The sequence below is a fragment of the Barbus barbus genome, assembly GCF_936440315.1.
Source record: "Barbus barbus genome assembly, chromosome: 7".
Taxonomy (NCBI): Eukaryota; Metazoa; Chordata; class Actinopteri; order Cypriniformes; family Cyprinidae; genus Barbus; species Barbus barbus.
The window spans coordinates 8,262,146-8,281,695 of NC_136735.1; the positions used below are offsets into that span (position 1 = coordinate 8,262,146).

A 19,550-nucleotide genomic window follows, 5' to 3' on the forward strand; every position below is an offset into this window, starting at 1 on the left:
TGTTCTGACAAAGATGTCTATCGTCAACAACAACAACAACAGCAGCAAATATTTGTACAGCAATAATTCTTTCCCCATCACCTTTCAAAACAACTTCACTAACCCGTCTTTATATGTTAAGGATATTGTAATGATTTCCTCATGATTTGATGAATTTACCTTTATGGTGGTTTGCATTTTCAGCACTGGAGGGAAGGTCAAACGGGCCGAGGCTCTTACTGCGGAACGGCAAAGACAAGAACCAGGTGCAACCAAAAGCCGCTTCCCTGTCTGTCAGTATTAATAAAGCCTGTGTTAAAAGACACTGCTGAAGGGGAAAAAAAAAATACACAGTTGGCAGAAACATTTACAAGCATCATTTATCATACACATACACAGTTACGTGATTGACAGAGTTGGGCACCCTTTGTATTGAAATTGTTCTGGCACATTTAATAAAGATATAAGGCTCTTCTTGCGTCTCAATCGAAATAATTCAAGTGATCCTATAGGAATATAGGTAAACAGATGAAGAGGGAAAACGTAACTTTAAACCCAGGGAAACGTTCACGTCATGTTCAGACTGAAGTGCTATTCACTCATGTTGAAGGCCCCACTCGATGCGGACCATAGATCGAACAAGATCTGGCAGAGGACATATGGAGAAAAACCATGGAATCAAAGGAGAGGGCAGGGTATTCCTGAAAGTGTCTGGATTAACCCTAGGTGTCCCACTTTCACAGGGGCGCAACTGCATCTGGAAGCCAGCTGGCTCTCTGTGTGTATTTTCTGATATATTTCGTTGACCTTGTACAGCAGTTGCACACGGCACTGTTTAACTACGGGAACTGGGGAAAATGTACGCTATGATCAGTGATTTTCATGTCTTCTCATATTTTTCAACAAACACAGACTTTTAATATTAATGAAGCTGATATTTGTGTTTTTTTTTGGTGGAATGGTTTATTAAAGACACTGAGGTAAGAAGGACAATGCTGTTCAAAATAAACAGGACAACTAGGAGTTGTAAACTGAAGAACGTCTACATGATAGTTTTTCTATTCTAGTACAACACAAAAAGTCATACAAATAAATACTACAAAAAATGCACCTAAAGAAAAAGCTAAATCATTTTGTTCAACAAAACACTAGATTCAAACAAAGGAATATCAAATCACTACGGTTAGAAATGTTACAGACTAGACAGATGCTATTAAAGTTATGCCAGTAACTTCAAGAACAAACCTCACAGATTTAAATAGTTTTGCTGCTTTGCAAGCAAGTTCCTTAAACAGTTGTCCAGATTTTAGAATAAGATGCTGCCAAAACGAACACAAAGGATATACTGTTGTCACCACACCTAGTTGAATAATTGTTGAATAAAACAACAGGGTTTTTTCTAATGATATCAACCGTCACAATAACTGTATACAGTCACATCCAGGCACACATTTTGGCTCCAGGAATTGTTCATTGCTCAGTACATTAAGCTCTACCAACAGCATTTGTGGCAGGTTGAAATGTAAGACAGAAAAAAGTTTACATTAGTGTACTTGCAATGTATTTTTATATTCATAAATACATTGTTTAATTATGCAACGGGTTCTAGGTCTTTTGTTTTGATATTTCTCTATGCAAAAAGTCCTTTATTCTTGCACATATTGTGCAAAACGTATCAGCTTTACTGATTTTACTGACTTTTATCAGCATAAATGCTGTCAGTAGAGCTCAACATGCATTAAAGCCAGAACAATGCTGTAAATGTAACAGTTTCAATAAAAGCTCTTTAAGGCAAGTAGGGCAATTTTTTTATTTTATCCAATTGCAACAGCGATTATGGAGTGTACAAGAATAGAGATGGCATAATTTGCTAATAAAACAGTTTAGTTTTCTGTCTTTACAGTATTGAATACTTAAAATGCACCTTTCATAAGTTAACTCGCTTTTCTTTTTTTTTAACCGAACATATAAAAATGCTGCCATAAGACTCTGAACTATGAAAGTGATTTAAATGAGGAACAACATCCAAAACAGTGCAATAAGTCCTTTGGGTGGTCCCAGTGTTCAATTATTGTGTGTGTGTGTGTTTTGGTTTTTTACAAACCAAGATCACCTCCATCTCCGCCTCCTTTCCCTTCTTTCACTGTAACAGAATTGCTTCTGGCTCACTCTCTCCGCACCTGGAAACCAGCTTAGGCCTTCTCCAAAGACTGGTAGTATTCCTTGAGAACATTCCAGGCTTTGGGTGCCATGAAGCCTTCTGGAGGGTTCTGGCCCTCGCGAGCCATCCTCCGCATGCGGGTTCCTGAGATGAAGTCATAGTCCTGGTGTCTGGGTAAAACGAGACGGCAGAGGGAATGTTAAGATGTGCACGGTAAAGGGACGGTGTAGAACCAAATGTGATAAGAAAATGAAAAAGAAACATAATCTCGGGGTTTGCGTCAGAGATAATAACTAGGTGTTGTACACTGCTCCATTGTTCGGGACGTTTTGCTCTGGAGGGAACGATGCATTATTCTCTGAAAAGAGCTCTATGATAAAAATATGTTCTCTCAAGTGGCTCTTCAAGCCACATAATTCCTTTCAACGGTGCAAAGACGAGGAGGTAAACAGGCTGACTTTACTTCTAGACAAAAAATAAATTAGCAAGAAACAGAAATCTAAACTTCAGACCCACGTCATTAAATCCAAACTCTCGGCTACACATTTTCATTTAAACAAATGCTTTGAAAATAAACAGTGCAAAACGTCTGATAAATAGAGCTAATTAGTCTTCAACTGCATGAATAAAACTCGAACACTAGTCTAAATACAATCCTCAACGGCTCCTACGGATAGGGTTTATTTGTTACGGATTAGTTGTTCTTCAATTAAGATGCAGACCTTACGAAAACAAATTCAAACAGTGCAATGAATTTATAAATGTACACTGTTGCACTGCGCTTTCCCTATTGTAACCACATTCATTAAACGTGTCGTGCACAGTCTAGACAAGCAGTTTTATGCGCTTATAATGTGGAATGTTGAGTAATGCATTTGAACAAACCCAAATATTTTGAGTCAGTCAAGTAATTTTTATGGTACATATAGAGTGTTTAATAGGATTCATTTTATTTTATATACGCTTACGGTACAGGATAAAAATACACTGCTACCGTTCATAAGTTTGGGGTCAGTACGTTTTTTTTTCCCAAATAAATTAATACTTCAATTCAGCAAGAATGCATTAAATTGATCAAAAGTGAAAGTGAAAAGTGACAACTATAATGTTACAACAGTTCCCATTTCAAATAAATGCAGTTCTTTTTAACTTTCTACTTATCAAGGAATCCTGAAAAAATGTCCTGACTGTTTCCAAAAAAATATTAAGTAGCAAAACTGTTTTCAACATTGATAATAATAAGAAATGTTGCAAACACCTTAGTAAGAATTCAGAATACAAAACTACATGGTAGCACCCTAGTAACCACCTAAAACACCCTATCAATACCCTAACATGCATTCAGAACACCTTAGCAATCATCCAGTAGTAACAGGCAAATATGATGCATCCTACTATTGGATGGAGCCCCAAATGATAGTTTATGGAATATTATCACCATTCCACCTGGTAGTCACTTCAATGGGCTGAAGGGGTGGAACACATAAACTCCAACTCCATAGAGAACAGTTAATATGCATTTAAATGAGAAACAGGTTGGACTGATTTGAGGCATTTTAGAAGAGGACTTTAAGGGGGATGGTTGGCAATTAGGCTCAGCATCCATATTCGTCTCGAATTTGGCCAGGCCCAACACCCTGCTAAAGGAGCAGACGGAACGCCATAAATTTACTAAGGCGCCAAGCGGGGCCCTTTGAAAGTCAGACGGAGTGTGAGTCTGCCACCCCAACCCCGCCCCCCCAACCAATTTTTCGGGGGTCTTGCTGGGATGGAGGAGGGAAGTGATGCCAGTAACCTCCAGCCCCACTGTCACATGCGGCTCGACATCACATATCAAGGTAAGCAATGATCTCAATAAATAATTGCACCACTTAAAACATAGGTAGAGGAACAGTAATTCCAAAAATGGTCTCATATTACAGTTTTCTTGCATGGAAGCCAAAAGGAGATGTTTTACAGAATCTCCAAGCTGCTCTTTATTGACTACTTCAAATGTTTATATTCTTTTAAACTTGAACAGAGTGACCTTAATGCACTTAAATGATTTGTATAGATTATTTTCATAGTGGGTTTTTTTCTGGTCCTCTTTGAATCTTAACAGATGAAAGATCTATTTGAAGATCTGTCTTTGTTGTTGTTGTTCTTCCATGGGAAAAAAACAGCCATATATTGTTTTGGAATGACAGTGAGGGTGAGAAATGGATACAATTTCCTTCTTTTTTTTTTTTTTTTAAGTTTTAAGTTTTAACTTTAACTCCTTTAAACTCTGTGTGGGCGGTTCATTTGCATAAAGATCATGCAACATTAAAAGTCCATTTTGCTGCATGTTGACATGCTACTTGGTCTTCACCAGAGACGACTGAAAAGCCTGTTAACTCGATAGCAGTGACGCAATGAAAACGCATGATTTTCGTTAGTCATCTTCCGCAGCATTTGCACAGCACCAGAGGAATAATGGCAGATCTCCACTTCTAAATGACTTCAAAGAATGGAGCAAAGCCGTAGAATTTGGTGAAAGCACACAACAACAAAAAATTTCCTGTTATTCTTGGCAACGCAGCTAGGAATCGAGGAAGCCTAACATGGAGGGAAGATTGTACAGTGATAGATTGTTTGAACATGTATAGAAGATAAATGTTTATGAAGTAAATTCATGCCTTCAGCGGTTGGTTTCAATTTACCACAACTCTCAATATGCCCAAGTCTCAAATTTGATGAAATTAGTTGCTTAAAGATACTTGACTTACTCAATTTGTATAGTTAGTTTGTTTTAATAGAAAGAAAGGCCAATTTAAAGGGGGAAAAAAGACAAACTTACTTTTTGGGGTCATAAAAATCCATGGCCTTCTTGGCTTTATTGTAGGCTGCCACTTTGAAAGGCACGATTTCCAGGGATATGAGTCCAGGGGCCATGGTGAGAACTTTAGCTCCGTGGGAGGGCTCGTAGAGGTCTTTACCTGTGTCTGGGTGAGGCATTCCTGCGGGGTCACGGCCCACTATGTAAAAGTTGGCCCCAGCCACCATCCGGGCCCTACAGTGCCACTGCACCTGTTGGAAGCAGTTCAGATGTATTTTATTTTTTTTATAAAACTAATCTAAGTGTTAGTCCATCCAGTTGACTTACAAATGAGAATTGGAGTTGTTGTTGAGCATTGTGCGAGAAAAAGGCGAAATTTAAACGATTACTTGCTTAAAATTATAAACGTGTTATAGCTCTCAAATGTCATTCACATTTGTGTATATTTGAATATGGCATAACAAAATGTTCTTGCAACCAAATGCATGCGAATAAGATTTGAGACCACCCACAACAGGAAGATTTTAAGTGTCTAACTTCAATTTTGGTTTTTGAGATAAAACAGCTGTGTGATTTTATAAGACGTACAAGTCAAACGGATTGATACAGAAAAAAAAAAAAAACATATGGCACAATCTGTGCTGAACTTATGTTATTCACAAATGAAAGAAAGGTTGGAACAACATGAGGGTGAATAGATAGAGGGTGACAGATTTCATTTTCTGATTAACAATCCTATGCTTAAAATTGGAAGAACAATGATAATGTAAACCAAATCCAAATGTGATATTTTGTTTAATGGCACAGAGATGGCAACAATTTAAAAAAACGTCAAAACGTATTATTTCAAGATAAATGAAAACATCTCTTATTATGGACATATGATTAGAATTGGCCTACATCACCTAAGCTGATTCTTTTCTGTGGAGTCAACGTGTCCCCTGCTTCCTCCTCATAAGTCAATGAGGTGAACGAGTGCTTCCTGTGGGCTGCTTTAGTCTTAAGACTCTGTCTGCTCCCAATATATTTTTAATGTCCCCGGCCACATGATTAAAGAACAAGAGACTTCAAAATAGCCATGGAACACTACACCAGCAACAAGTTTTGTCAGAAGAAAGCTCCCCATTTGTGCTTGCTCTGTGTGTGTGTGTGTGTGTGTGTGTGCATGTATGTATGGATTGTAGACGCCACTGGCTTCTAAACAATTTGGTTCTGTTTATATCTCTCTTGGAGACACAAATCAAATCCTACTGGAAAGTCCAGAGATGCATGATGCCCACAAGAAGAGCCTGTCCTGTTGTCTTCAGCCTCAAGCACAGGTTAGGTGGAACAGATCAGAAATCCAGTGCACCACCGACGATTCATGGAGGAATGTGCCCTGTGCAAGTTTCCTCACCACTAACTTTCCATACAAATGTTCATTGGCTTCAGATGCCGTTTTAATTATCATTTTTAGTACAAAGTGCATTTGATAGAGCTTCTTTCTATAAAATATTGCATATATCAAATAATTTGTAATTCCTAAAGTATGCAAGTATGGGATACTTTAAGAATAACATACTGAGAAAGATCTCAAAAACTACAAGACTAATTTGAATCTGGTATTTCAAAATGAAGCGCTACCAACTGCATTAAAAATAGTCTTGGGGGGGGGGGGGGGGGGGGTTTAATTTTTTATATATGGTGAACATCATATCTTTAATAAATGACTAGAGGTTCAAGAATCTCCACTTAAAGCAAGAATATGGAAAAATATAATGACCAGCTGACCTTAAGTTATTATTTTAATGGGGTGCCTCAGGTATCTGTTCTCGGTCCTTTTCATTTTACACTAACCTCTGTTGGGCCGGCATACATCATCGGTGAAGGGAAAATGGCCACTATGGTGGAGTTGGGGTCAAGCAGTCCCTCCTCCAGAACAGCCGCATGCTGTTTCATGCGCCAGGCCAGCGGCACGTCATCATCTTTGGTCCAGCCGCCCAGTGGGTGAAGCAGAAGCACGGGTCGACGATAGCCACGTTCAGTTAGACGCCGCTGCGTGTCCTGCATGAGCAGCGCATGGCCATTATGCACTGGGTTCCGCAGTTGGAAGGCAAAGACGGCATCTAAAAATGAGAGAAGAGTGTTTAATATTTCAGAACTTGTCATATATATATTTTAATTGCAGCAATATACGAATCAATGCAAGTCTATGACAACACAATTCAATTCCATTAAAGAAAATGTATGTCTATGTGACCCGCTACAGTTCGAGGGCAAGATTACTTCTACCTCACAACAACATACTAGTCAAAATTAGAGTGTAGCTCCATACCTGCATTCATCTCTTTAAACTTCTGCTTAAGTTCAGTTGGTGTGAGCCTGTAACTATCCAGCCCGTCATTCCAGTAGATCCGATCCAGCACCTGGAGATCACCACCGACCAACCAATCTCCACTCTCCATCACCATCTGCCACAGGAAAGACCATCAGGAAAAACACCAATGATCATCTGTACAATACTGTCGGAAAAACTGCCATAATTTCTCCTGTTTCTTTGAAGCATGAGGAACATAATGAACCCTTCAGATTCTGAAACCAAATGATGCATGCAAGAACATACTGACTTAAACTCTCAACATGTTGTAATAAAGTGGTCTAACATAACTATTGAATAAAGTCTTGTCTACAGTCTTCTTCTGGCCACAGACCAGCCACAAAGACAGAAAAAAATATTTAAAATCACCAACCACCAGTTGGCTCTGAAAACATACAAAAAATTAACTATGAATCAACTATGAATTTCAAAAATATGATTGTTGTGAGCTGTACAACCCAACTAGCTTTTCCTTAAAAGTGCTCATTGTAGCAGCCTAGGAACTTAAATAGTAAATACAGTTTTCTTTCCCTGTACAAGTTTAATAATTCTAGTTAGAAAGCTCTAGTCTACAAGTTTGATATCATTCCTAAAATTGGGCCCCTCGTTGATTAGCTTAAATTTCTACACAGTTTCATTTAAAACCAGGAATTACAATCTCTCTATATAGTGACCTATCATATCAGGCTACAGACTCCACAGACTTTCATCTATTGATTTGACTTGACAGCAGCACTGGTGGCTCGTATGTGATCATATTATGCAAACTTGGAGAGGCCTAAAAGTGGTGAATATTAATAAAACGCTTCATCCGATGCATTGCATTTGAAGACTGAATGCATGTGCAGCTGTCATTTGCTGGCCGCAGTATAGCAACAGTAGCAGCCGTTTATTTAATTTATGTTGCAGAGACTGGCGGTGGAAAAACTCAATGAGTGATCTGTTGGCACTAATCGCATCTATACAGTAAATCAACTCTATTAGCTGTCATAGAAAATAGCGGAGCACTGGTTGAGCACTATACCCCTTTCAATGAGGGGAAAAAAAAAAAAAAAATATAGATGATGCAATTAGGTAAATGCTCTCAAGTCTGGTTAACATCCCCCTGCACCAAAACCCCAATGTGGATTCAGCTGTCAGATTGACTGCCGAAATAAACAGGAAAAGTGTATTTACCTCACATTATGTTTTACAGTCCTGCTGATTGGCACGCTTCAGCAGAGGGAGTTTAACACACACCAGACATTCTATGACACCATGGCCCATATTCATGAAAAATCTTAGTGCTAAGAGTTGCTCCTAGTAACAAAATTCTAAGAAAATTCTTAGAAATGTGGGTGTTTCCTCTTAAAATTAAAGAAAAGATCCTGGTAAAAAAAAAAAAAAAAAAGTAATTCAGAATTAATCTTAACCCTTAAAAGAGATCTTAAGGTCCAAAATTGTTAGGAGTACGGATGAGGACTTTTAAGGGCTTAAGAGTTTCTTTAGCAGTGGAGAAAATGGACGAAACATGAAGAGGGAGAAGAAATGTGTTGCACACAATGCATGACAGTGAGTTAATAAGACGCTACACATTAGATCGTGCAGGGATCATGTTTGTGACCGATCTTATTAAAGACATGCTAACATCTCCGACACCACGCTGAAATGCCATAGGGCCAGAAATGGACGTAATCACTACATTAACATATTTGGCAACTGGAAAAATGCAACTATGCAGCAGTAATGATTTGGATCTGTTACAGCACTTATTAGGCAATGTCTCTGTTAATTTCCTATCAAATACGGTAAGTATGACAGCATGGTAAATAAAAAATAAAGAATATATATACATACATAATGTGTGTGTGTGTGTGTGTGTGAGAGAGAGACAGAGAGCGAGATCGAGTACGGTAAAACAGGAAAAATTACGCCTGTAATTTCAAAGTGAAGGTTTATAATATACCCTACTCTTAAAAGCGCTCTTTTATTTCCTTCTTGACAACCAACCAATCACAGTCTTCAAAAGAATAACTCGCCGATTTAGGAGAAAATCTTAAAAATAGTGGGTGTGTCAGTCCTAAGTTTAGGACTCATAAATGTTTGCTCTAAGAGTATTTCACGAAGCGTTTTAGCGCTAAAACTAGGTCCTAAATCTGTGAAATGTTAGGAGTAGTAAGTCACTAAGACCAACTCACAACTATCCATAATATCGTGCTCTACAATATTTTTATCAATACATCTCTGACAGAGACCCCTCCCCTCTCCTATCAGCCAATCACTGTGTGCATAGTAAGCATGCTGACATGATCCATTGCAACAAGGTCAACCCCGCCATTACTCTTAGCTTAAGACTTGTCTCTGTTCCTTAGTAAAAGTTTGTCTCAGCAGCTTTGTGAATAGGTTTTAAGAGAAAACTCTTAGCTAAAAACTTTTACTGCCATTTAGGAGAACTCTTAGTGGTAAGATAAAATGTTTTGTGAATACGGGCCCAGATTCTATGAACATAGTATATTCTCAGCTTGTATATTTCATATTTCACATATACAGATTCATAAAATCAAATTACAGATTCATAAGATGAAAAACTAGAAATAACATTCGCAAGCCATTTTCCGCAAAAGAATTTTGATTGAATTAATTATCCAAACAATAAATAAATAAAAAATGATGGCCAGTAATCTGATATTTAAATTCTATGCTGTTCTGCCTAGAATTTAGAATTATAATAAGAAGAATTATGCAAACCAGAAATAAAATAAATTGTTTAAAATGCTACACATCAATTTAGGCATGACAAGATCATAAAGTACACTATGAAAAATGCATATTCATTTTGAGATTTGCTTATTATTGAATGATTAGAGTTTTAAAAGAAAAAAAAATTAAAATGACGATAGAAGTCATTTAAATGTAAAAATTTATGTAAATATGTATGCACAATTAAATATACAATTTCAATTTCATGTACAAACTGTAAACCTTTTACCGCAATTTTAAATTGAAATAAAAACTCAATTATATATACAATTATTTTACTATTATATATTATATGGTTTATATCATTTTATAATTTAATAATAACTTAATAAATATTCTGAAAAAAATATTTTCTTTTGACAAGCTCCAAAAGGACTCAAAAGTTTATGGATTGTAAGAAGTCTAAACCTCATCAAGAGAACACCACTGAGAGAAGAATACTGCAAATAAAGAAAGCCGATTGCTAGTTTCTCTCCTGTGTGCATGCAATTTCTTTCTTTGGTCTGTGGATGGGTTTATTTGTGACCAAAGGCAAGCAGACAGACAGGGCCATTCCAGAGTCCGAAAGCTCTCCGTTGGCGCCCATTAGTGCGAGCTGGAACAGAGCGGAGCCATTAAAGTCCACCTAAGCCCACAATCCCTACTTACAGATGGAAACAATTGTTCAGTATTTACTCTGCAAGATTTGTAAGAGGAAGGTGAGGGGAGGGGAGAGGAGAGGAGAGGAGAGGAGAGGAGAGGAGAGGAGAGGAGAGGAGAGGAGAGGAGAGGAGAGGAGGAAAGCGCCACTTGCCTAAACACTGTTTAAATAGAACGCCGGGCGAGAAATCCAACTAAAACACGTGTGAAATGAAGGAGGTCGAGGAATAAAGAGATCACTAAAGCGGGGCCTGAGCAAAGATGAGAGGGAGAGCGAGACCTTGTTTCCATAGACCGAATAAGAGGGCATCGTGGCTCTGTCTTCTGTCAGAGTGCAGTCCAAGGAAAGCTTGGCAATGCGACCGCACAAAGACCTATTAAAGCATCAGGTCAGCTGTTTCTCGCTAGATATCCATGACTTTACCTTCAAAAAATGGGGCATAAGTAGAAAACCTTTTCTTTTAAACACAATTGCAGATTCAAACAAAACTTCATTTTAGAAGAAAATTTCCCTGGGATAACTCACAGTCATGATGTCCCTTCTTAGGTGTCCTTTAAGAAAACAGTAGATTTAAGCTGTAATGTCTTTAGCGCAACACTGCGGGTTGAGTTTCAGATGAAAACCAAAGCAAGAGCAGTAATATTTGCTCATAAAGTTCACTAAAGAGCAATGAAGCAAATTATTGCTATAAAGGGTGCTCAGTCTCAGACAGGTGAAAAGTGATGCATTAATGGATCACGCTGCTGAATCACTGTGATTCTGCTTTCTTATTAACATGTATGTAGTCTAAACAGTGCTCTCATTCATGCATGCATATAATCGGGACTTTCCAGGTGGTTTGTGAGTCAGAAAAGGGAGGGAGCTGACAACAAAAATTAGATACAGGATGATGTTAATTATTTCCAACTGCTTACATAAGTTGATAGAAATATTTTATCAACAATTTTATCCTAACCAGGATCAAGTCTATGGTTAGGTTTACATATGTGGTTAAACAGCACAACAAAATCACATTAGTCCAAAACCTAGCGCCACACTGTTGTATAGGTGCATTCACTCCACGTCAGAATTACCGTAATTAACCCTCTAGTGCTGTTCGGCCTTTTTTCTTTTTTTTTTACTTCATCAGAATTGTACGAAACTTGGAAAAGGTTTTGGCACTTGCTATGTGAACACAATATAATTATGGACATGATTTAGAAAGGTTAAACGGTCCTGCAAAAAATTAAAAACAGTAAAAAAATTACCGCATTGGAAATAGTGTGAAGCAAATCTTATCTAATTGAAACATCTGGTACAGTGCCCATTCAAAATCTCATGTTTGAGATATCAACCTCAATTTTGGAACAAAACTGGTTTAGATTATGGCTTTGATTTTCACAGAGTTTTAGAGTAAAACATGTTTAAGAAAACACATTTCATATACATCTTTTCAGAATAATAAACTTAAACTTCTACCATTTTTCTACCAAGTTTCACTTTAACTTTTTTCACTTCAGCAATAATCTGCCAAGTGTCCTTTTAAAAAAAGACACCGAACATAAGTCTCTGCTCAAAATAATTTTTAATTTATGACATTTTGAAATTTAGCATGCTCAAAAAGTGGTTATAATTTAACCACTTTTTAACCGTTAACTGGTAACAAATGGATCATAACTATTCCATGAATACAATTTAGTACCATGAAAAAACCCCGGCAAAATGAAAAAAATAAATAAATAAATAAATATTATATATAATATACAGCACCAGAGGTTTAGTACATTTCCAACTTGTAAAATGCACTCAAATCCTCATACTTGTAACTACTTGCATAAATTTTAACCACTTAAAATGGCAGTGGCTTTAGCATTACAATGTAGTTAAGCAGTTATTTTGTAATATTTCTATTTAATAACTCCAAAAATTGACTACAGTAAATATCTTAATTATGCAAGAACAATTTAAAAACAAACAAAAGACATACAATGCAGTTTAATGTAGCTAGCAGCATTAAACACCTATCTAATGTCCCGCAAAAAAACTGTTTGCACAACTTCCTGTATTGTGGTTTTGTCTGTTGATTACTCGAATTACACCAACTAATTTGGAATTAATAGTGTTGAAATTCAAACGCGTAATTCCGAGTTCTAAGAAGTGAGTTGCTCAGAGAAAAGTAATTACAGTAATCTAGTAATTACAATCAATGAAATACGTTCTAAATGGCTATGATTGTGTCTGGTCATGCAGAACTTTAGCTTTTTCACTTTTGTTAGGAAACTGTTAGTAATCTTCTAATCATACAGGTTTTGTCTATATTGACCCCCTCTGACCTTGATGTATGGATGATCCTTGCATGTGGTGCCCCACTGCCGGGCACAACGCTCTTCCTTGCGATGTTCGTAGAACTCTGGGTTTCGCAGTATCGCGACCCTCCGACCACCGTAGGCCAGCGCGAACGCAGTGCTGCCATCCAGACGCTCCTTATCGCCACTTGAAACCGGGAGGACCACCGGTACCGACAGGTTAATAACCCCACCTATAAACAGAGGTCAGATGCACGGTACATATATCAACCAGACTGAGCCTTTGAAAAATCGACAGCTTTTAAAGGCCTAAAAAGGAAGAGTCCTATGACCTATGGGGCGAGATAAGAGAAAGAACTCTTGAATGTGAAAGTGGTGAGTTTTCTAAGAACGTAAGAGTTCCAACACCTTGATTAAAGCAATATGAGCGGGAAGCTTTTAAAATCCATTTTCAGGATGAAACACACACACACACACACACACACATCATAGCAGAAACAGCTGTTTTCCATAAGAAAGAGCCCTGCGAGCATCCCATTTCAGCTCAATCCAAATTAAACTAGTATCAGGCCGCAACATGCACAAATCTGTCCACTTCACAAAGACGGCAGTCTGGTCCAACACGAGTCCATCTGGGCATATTGTAAGGATCAAAACAATATCAAAAGGTGTGATGTACAAAAATCAAGTCTAATAACACTGTTGATGTAATGCATGAACACCTAATGGCTTTCTCTTGCTGTATTCTGTCACAACTAAACTCAGGCCCACTTTTTTATCTTAATAGGGGTGTGTGTGTGTGTGTGTGTGTGTGTGTGTGTGTGTGTCAATGCACACCTTGAACGCAAATTTGAATACTAGGCAAGACAACACACAGCAGAGCGTTATGAGGCTGTAAAACTAAATTGACACTTTTTGGAAACTCAAGCTTGATGTGGGAAATTGCTGTAATTACCCAGTTCTATAAATGCGAGGAACGCATTATGGTTTTAAAAAGCCATTCGCACATTTGTCGTTCTTGTAATCAAAAAGGTGCCGACTTTTTATTTCAGATGATCGGGTTTCTGAAACTGGCTTGAGAGCATGCGATAAACATCACCCAAGCCACCATTAAAACTATAATAGCTCTTTTATTTCTACCACTAATTAACATTTAAACTCCACTTGCTGAGCCTTCAGATTCCCTCACTGAAATGAAATGTTTTTTTGCAATTGGACCCCCATTCGGAGTTGTTCTCAGGATTCTTCCCTGAAGTTCTTAAATATTAGTAGATTATTTGTAGGTACTTGTTGACCTCCTTGAGTTGGGTATCTTCATGCCCTACTGATGTTGGTGGCCAATCAATTTGCTTAAGTTTTCTGTTTAACAAATGCACAAAATATTTCTAAAAATTGTTTCTTCACTCTGTCATCGTCAATTAAAAGAAAATGATTCAGTAAATCCAAACAAGTGGAAAAGATGATGCACTCCTGAATGTAATAGTGGCCGGCAGAAAAAGGTGCATTGCACTGTCGAACGTCGCCATCTAGTGGTGCATTCAGAAGCCAGTGCATGAAAAAGAAATTATGCCGTGAGAAGACATAAAATCACATAAGGTCATCTGTTTACCGTCAAGCAGACAGTTGAAGTGCAGGCACTGTAGGTACTCTCTCTCCCTCATGAAGCCATTCAGAGGAGTGGCCCAGCCCTCAGCGAGCACCTGGACCCACTGCATGTCCACCTACCACACCAATACAGAACAGACATTAGCTGTTAGGATGTATGCAAGTTATGCCTTATTAAGTCATAATGTGTTTGCAAACCATTTGCAGGAGTTTAAATCTGTATTTGAGTGGCATATGAGGAGGGAAGATACCTTAGTTATCTCCACAGCTGGAAGGGTCTCTGCATCCGCCTTTGCCAAGTCCAGCTTGTTCTCATGCACATAGAGCTCCTTGACCTCGTAGGATGCGTCCACAGGAACTATGTCCTGCAAACAGTCAAAACATTATCAAACAGAGATCATTGTCATTCACATCCAAGTATGATGAAAGGATAAGAGATGCTGCTAAGACAACTTGCAACTTTTTCTATAAGAATCAATGTTAAAGTACAACTGTGGCCTTGTGTTAATTAAATAAGGATGTCAACGTACACTGCATAGAAAAATATTCCATCATGTAATGTGATAATGAGTAAGTTAAAATATACATAAAATTCAGTTTAAGGCCATATTTTGAATATGATGGTTAAATGCATGAAGGCATCAAAATAAGTCAATTTCATTCATTCTATTTAAAAACTAGAATTGCTGTCTTGTCGTAATCACAGAAATACATCCATTTAGCCATGAGTTGCCACTGCTAAATAAACTATAATTCAAATGTCTGGAGTCAGTACGATTTTCTTTTCTTTCTTTTATTTAGCAAGAAAGCATTAAATTGATCAAAAGCAACAGTAAATACATTTATAGTGTTACAAAATATTTATTTGCACGTAAACATATTCATTGATGTAACCAACACTTCTGTGCCAAGAAGTGCTTGCAACCGGTCATTTAAAATATGCATTATTTTGTAAACCAAGCAAGACATTTAGATCACAATCTCCAAATACGCTATGAAGATACATATAGCTGAGGCTCACACTGAATTCACTTTAACATGAATGAAAGGACTGAACTTACCCTCTCCTGCAGGAGGTCCAGAAGCTGCTGGATGCACTCGTTCACACTGCAAGAATCTGTCTTCAGTACAAGTTCAGGGGCCTCTGGCTTCTCATACTCAGAGTCTATTCCAGTGAACCCTGAGGACAACAGAAGTAACCCGTTATATTAAAAGCCCAATTAATTCACAAGCAGAAACAGACATACTCTGAATGCACTTCATGAAAACAAATTTTCATTCGCTAGGTCTGGAAACAGTTCAATTCTTAGTAGCGCTGAAATGATTTGTTGTTTTCTACCACCGTATAAAGCAGCTCAGATGTGTTGTGCATGTATCAGTTACATGAGAAAAAGACACTTCCTGCTATGAACGTCAATCATTCTATTCACAAGATATTAGCAGCTTTCAGATTTGCATCTTTCCTGTATCACTCTTCACCTGATTTACCCTTACGTATTGAAAGAAATGAAAAGTCTAACAAAAACAGCAGGAAACACAGTGTCGCTGAGTCACAGTCATCTCCTACCAGAAACCTGTTTTCAAATAATCACCCCAATCTCTTCAGGAAACCAAAAGGGTTGTGATGAATCACCACCGGTTTGCTCAAAATTTTTTGTGTGACCTCTCAAAGACCTTAAACTTACTCTCAAACTACTCACACAATGCTAATATCACAATTGTGCTTCCCAAGATGAAATGCTACGCACACCAATAAGCCCACAATCTATTGTAAACATTTTGCAAAAATATAAGAACTCTTTTTCCATCTTCAGTGCCTCAAAACATTCCAAGGCCGTTGTCTTGTCTCGTTTAATCATTTTACATATTTCTGCACAAATAGGTCACACAAATTAAGAGAATACTTTGGGTTTGTTGACACTTTAGGAATGACTGTCCTATTGACTACTGACCATTTAGAGATTCAATTTGAGACATAAAACACAGCGTATCTACATCAAAAGAGTGAGTGGAAATAAGCATATTTGGACACATATTTTGTACAATATGTATGTCTATAAAATTGTCTTACCTCTGATTTCTCCCGCTCTAGCCCTCTTATAGAGCCCCTTCACATCTCTCTGCTCACACACATCCAGAGGAGCATCTACAAACACCTCAAAGAATGGAAGGCCAGCAGCTTCGTGGATCTTCCTTGCATTCTGACGATCCTGAGGACATACAGCAGACAAAAAACAATTGATCAAACATTCAACCTTATAAAGCCTACTGCATCATAGTTGATACATGCATCTCGAAGGCAAGTACATCTCCCTTGAGGCTGTGGTACATGTGTGTTTTAGCTGTGAAATTCATAATGTTTTTATAGAGTAAATGTGAGAATAAGATGAACACTTCCTGGACTGAAGCAGCTGAGGTTTACTTGAACATCTTGGATACATGCATATTGAATATTTCAGTTTGGGTCTCAAGTACGAGCTCCATATTCTCCTTTATCAGACTATATGAGCCATAAAAGCTTGACTATGAGAGAAAATATAAAACACATTATATTTTTCTGAACATGGTTAAGAAGTCTTATACACACACACACACACACAAAAAGTTCTGCATGTTTCTCACCCTGCCGTATGGGGAAATGAAGCTGGCGATGCACACAAGCCCAGCGTCAGCAAACAGTTTTGCCACTTCTGCGATACGACGAATGTTCTCCTCTCGGTCTTCAGGGCTGAAGCCCAGGTTCTTATTGAGGCCCTGCCTGATGTTATCTCCATCCAGAGTGTAGCAGGGGATCCCATGACACACCAGATACTCCTCCAGAGCCATGCTCACCGTCGTCTTACCCGCACCAGACAAACCTGAGGATGCAGAACAAACAGGTCAAGATATTTAATGAAAATTTTAGATACAGCCATGATGGAAACATTATGTTGTTTATTTTACAAAATAAAGTTGATAGAGTACCTGTAAGCCACACCGTGCATCCTCGAAATCCTCCTCTAGTGCCGACTACCTGGCCACGCTTGTTTCTGCTCACATGATGGGCTTGATACGTCACATTGGTGGCTCTTTGCATCCCCTGCACAAATTGCACGAAACACATTAACATCACATTTATTTCATCTATCTCATCTCTGACAAAGATCTCCTGTTTGATTGACGTATGTGAAAAAGTGTTTTTGGTTACATTTTCAGTTAAACGTTGTTTGTTGTATTGCATTCTTTATTCATTACGTAATTACATAATATGAATGGACACGTCTCTTGGTGTTATTTTTAATTGTTATTATTTTTAATTAATGACTTTGTTATATATGCATATATAAAAAACACATACTTTTAATGCCATAATATATATACCAAATAATATAATATAATTGTAATATCTATGCATAAATTGATTATACGCATCTTTTCATACATTCATACAACTAAGGACCTCTATTACAAGCACGAATATTCTGGATTTCGCTTATATTATCAGTTAAAAACAAGATGGGTCGGATTCAGCATAAGTAAAAACACCATATTCATAACACGAGGTGTGTTACTGTAACTGTACCACATTAGTAATACAAAACATCCCTCAATATCCAGCTGCTAACGGTTAATGTTACTCACCCAGCTCTCAGGCGCGTTACTCAGTTTCTGCTTCTTACTCGAGTTACCAGATGTCTCCATTCTGAGCCGCTGAATCCACACTTGATGGATAAACAAATAAACAGTGCGATATATATTCGAAGGAGATGTTATAATAAAGTACCGGGTCCACTGTGTGGGTACCGAAGCCCAGAAGGAAGCGTAGAGGTTCCCAGGCTACGGCACAGGAAGTGATGGAGGCCCCGGTGAGTCCCGCCTCTCAAGCGTCAAGTCTCCGCCTACTAGGCCATCTGATTGGTCGGAATGATTTTAAAGCCGATCGTGATTGGACAATCGAGAAGTCGTTCATATAGCCGTGGAAACCAAAGCAAACAAGTATCAGCTCAAGGGAGGGACTTGTCGGAAGACATGCAAGGGAAAAAAATAATGCAGCCAATCATGTTTTTTTTTTGTATATTGCTTTGTATAGAAAAAGTCCCTTTAGGCTACATAATTTGTGTGGACCCCACTGACCCAATACAAAATTAAAGAATTTATGTATTAGTGTATGAATATATTTTTTTCTATTTTTAGTTAACCATCTCTATTACATTTTATGGTTTTTAATATCACTGCTAGTAAATTTGTGTATGTTTGTATATAACTTAAAATTAGCTTGTACTCTTTATTCATTGTTATTCATTGCATATTATAAATGATCATGTTGTGAAAGATTAAACAGTGTATATATACAAGGCATTTTTTAGGCTAAAATTTATGTGTGTTTTGCAGTTACATACTTAATTACATAGTCCTGTGATGAAGCATATAAAAACTGTCAGAAATTTGAATGAAATTTGTATGAAAAAGTGGTAGAAATAGAAAAGAATCAAATTTTATGTCACCTCCCATGCACAGTGATTTTATTTTTATTAGAGACATGCTTCACAGTGGTACAACACAACTATATACCAAAATAAACAAAAAAAGTTATACAATACAATGATGTACAATGTGTACACTCACTGTAAGAATCACCACCTCCCCATTGATGCCAATAGTATAGAATTTATTGGCTAAATTGTATGAAGCCTATGTTGAGCATGTTGTAAGGAAGCAGGTGGCTATTGACATGAAAATTTAAATTAGCATGAGAAGAACATTAGTCTAGTTCATTGCCCTGCACCTTAAACACAGCAAGAAGAAACTGAGCTTCCCTTGGTCCTCTGAGCGGCCAACACTCCCTGATAAGATCTGAGAAAATTGTAAAACGAGGAGCTTTCACTTTTGGAGACCTGAATAGCCATCGCAGGCCTGCCCACTATTGGCTTAACCACCCCTGACCCTTTATTATTTTGCTTTGCCTGGTTGCCATTAGAGTAATCCTGAAGTCCTTTAAGGAAAATTCT

General features: G+C 37.7%; 1 protein-coding gene across 1 annotated transcript; it reads right to left on the reverse strand.

The window, feature by feature from the left end:
• Positions 1 to 931: 931 nt before the first annotated feature.
• LOC306873331 (bifunctional 3'-phosphoadenosine 5'-phosphosulfate synthase 1) lies at positions 932 to 18,394 on the reverse strand. Its single transcript, XM_079422563.1, has 12 exons — positions 18,184 to 18,394; positions 17,527 to 17,641; positions 17,185 to 17,420; positions 16,634 to 16,772; positions 15,624 to 15,742; positions 14,814 to 14,927; positions 14,567 to 14,678; positions 12,985 to 13,190; positions 7,252 to 7,387; positions 6,774 to 7,042; positions 4,959 to 5,188; positions 932 to 2,310 (listed from the first exon to the last, which is right to left on the reverse strand). The coding sequence occupies exons 1-12, from the start codon at positions 18,241 to 18,243 to the stop codon at positions 2,172 to 2,174; spliced, it is 1,875 nt and encodes a 624-aa protein (XP_079278689.1). The 5' UTR covers positions 18,244 to 18,394; the 3' UTR covers positions 932 to 2,171.
• Positions 18,395 to 19,550: the final 1,156 nt, after the last annotated feature.

Coding starts and splice junctions, on each gene's coding strand:
- LOC306873331 (XM_079422563.1), bottom strand. CDS start 18,243: ATGGAGACATCTGGTAACTCGAGTAAGAAGCAGAAACTGAGTAACGCG. Junction 16,773..17,184: donor TCATTTCCCCATACGGCAGG/GTGAGAAACATG, acceptor GTATGTCCTCAG/GATCGTCAGAATGCAAGGAA. Junction 13,191..14,566: donor CTTCAACTGTCTGCTTGACG/GTAAACAGATGA, acceptor CTCTGTTTATAG/GTGGGGTTATTAACCTGTCG.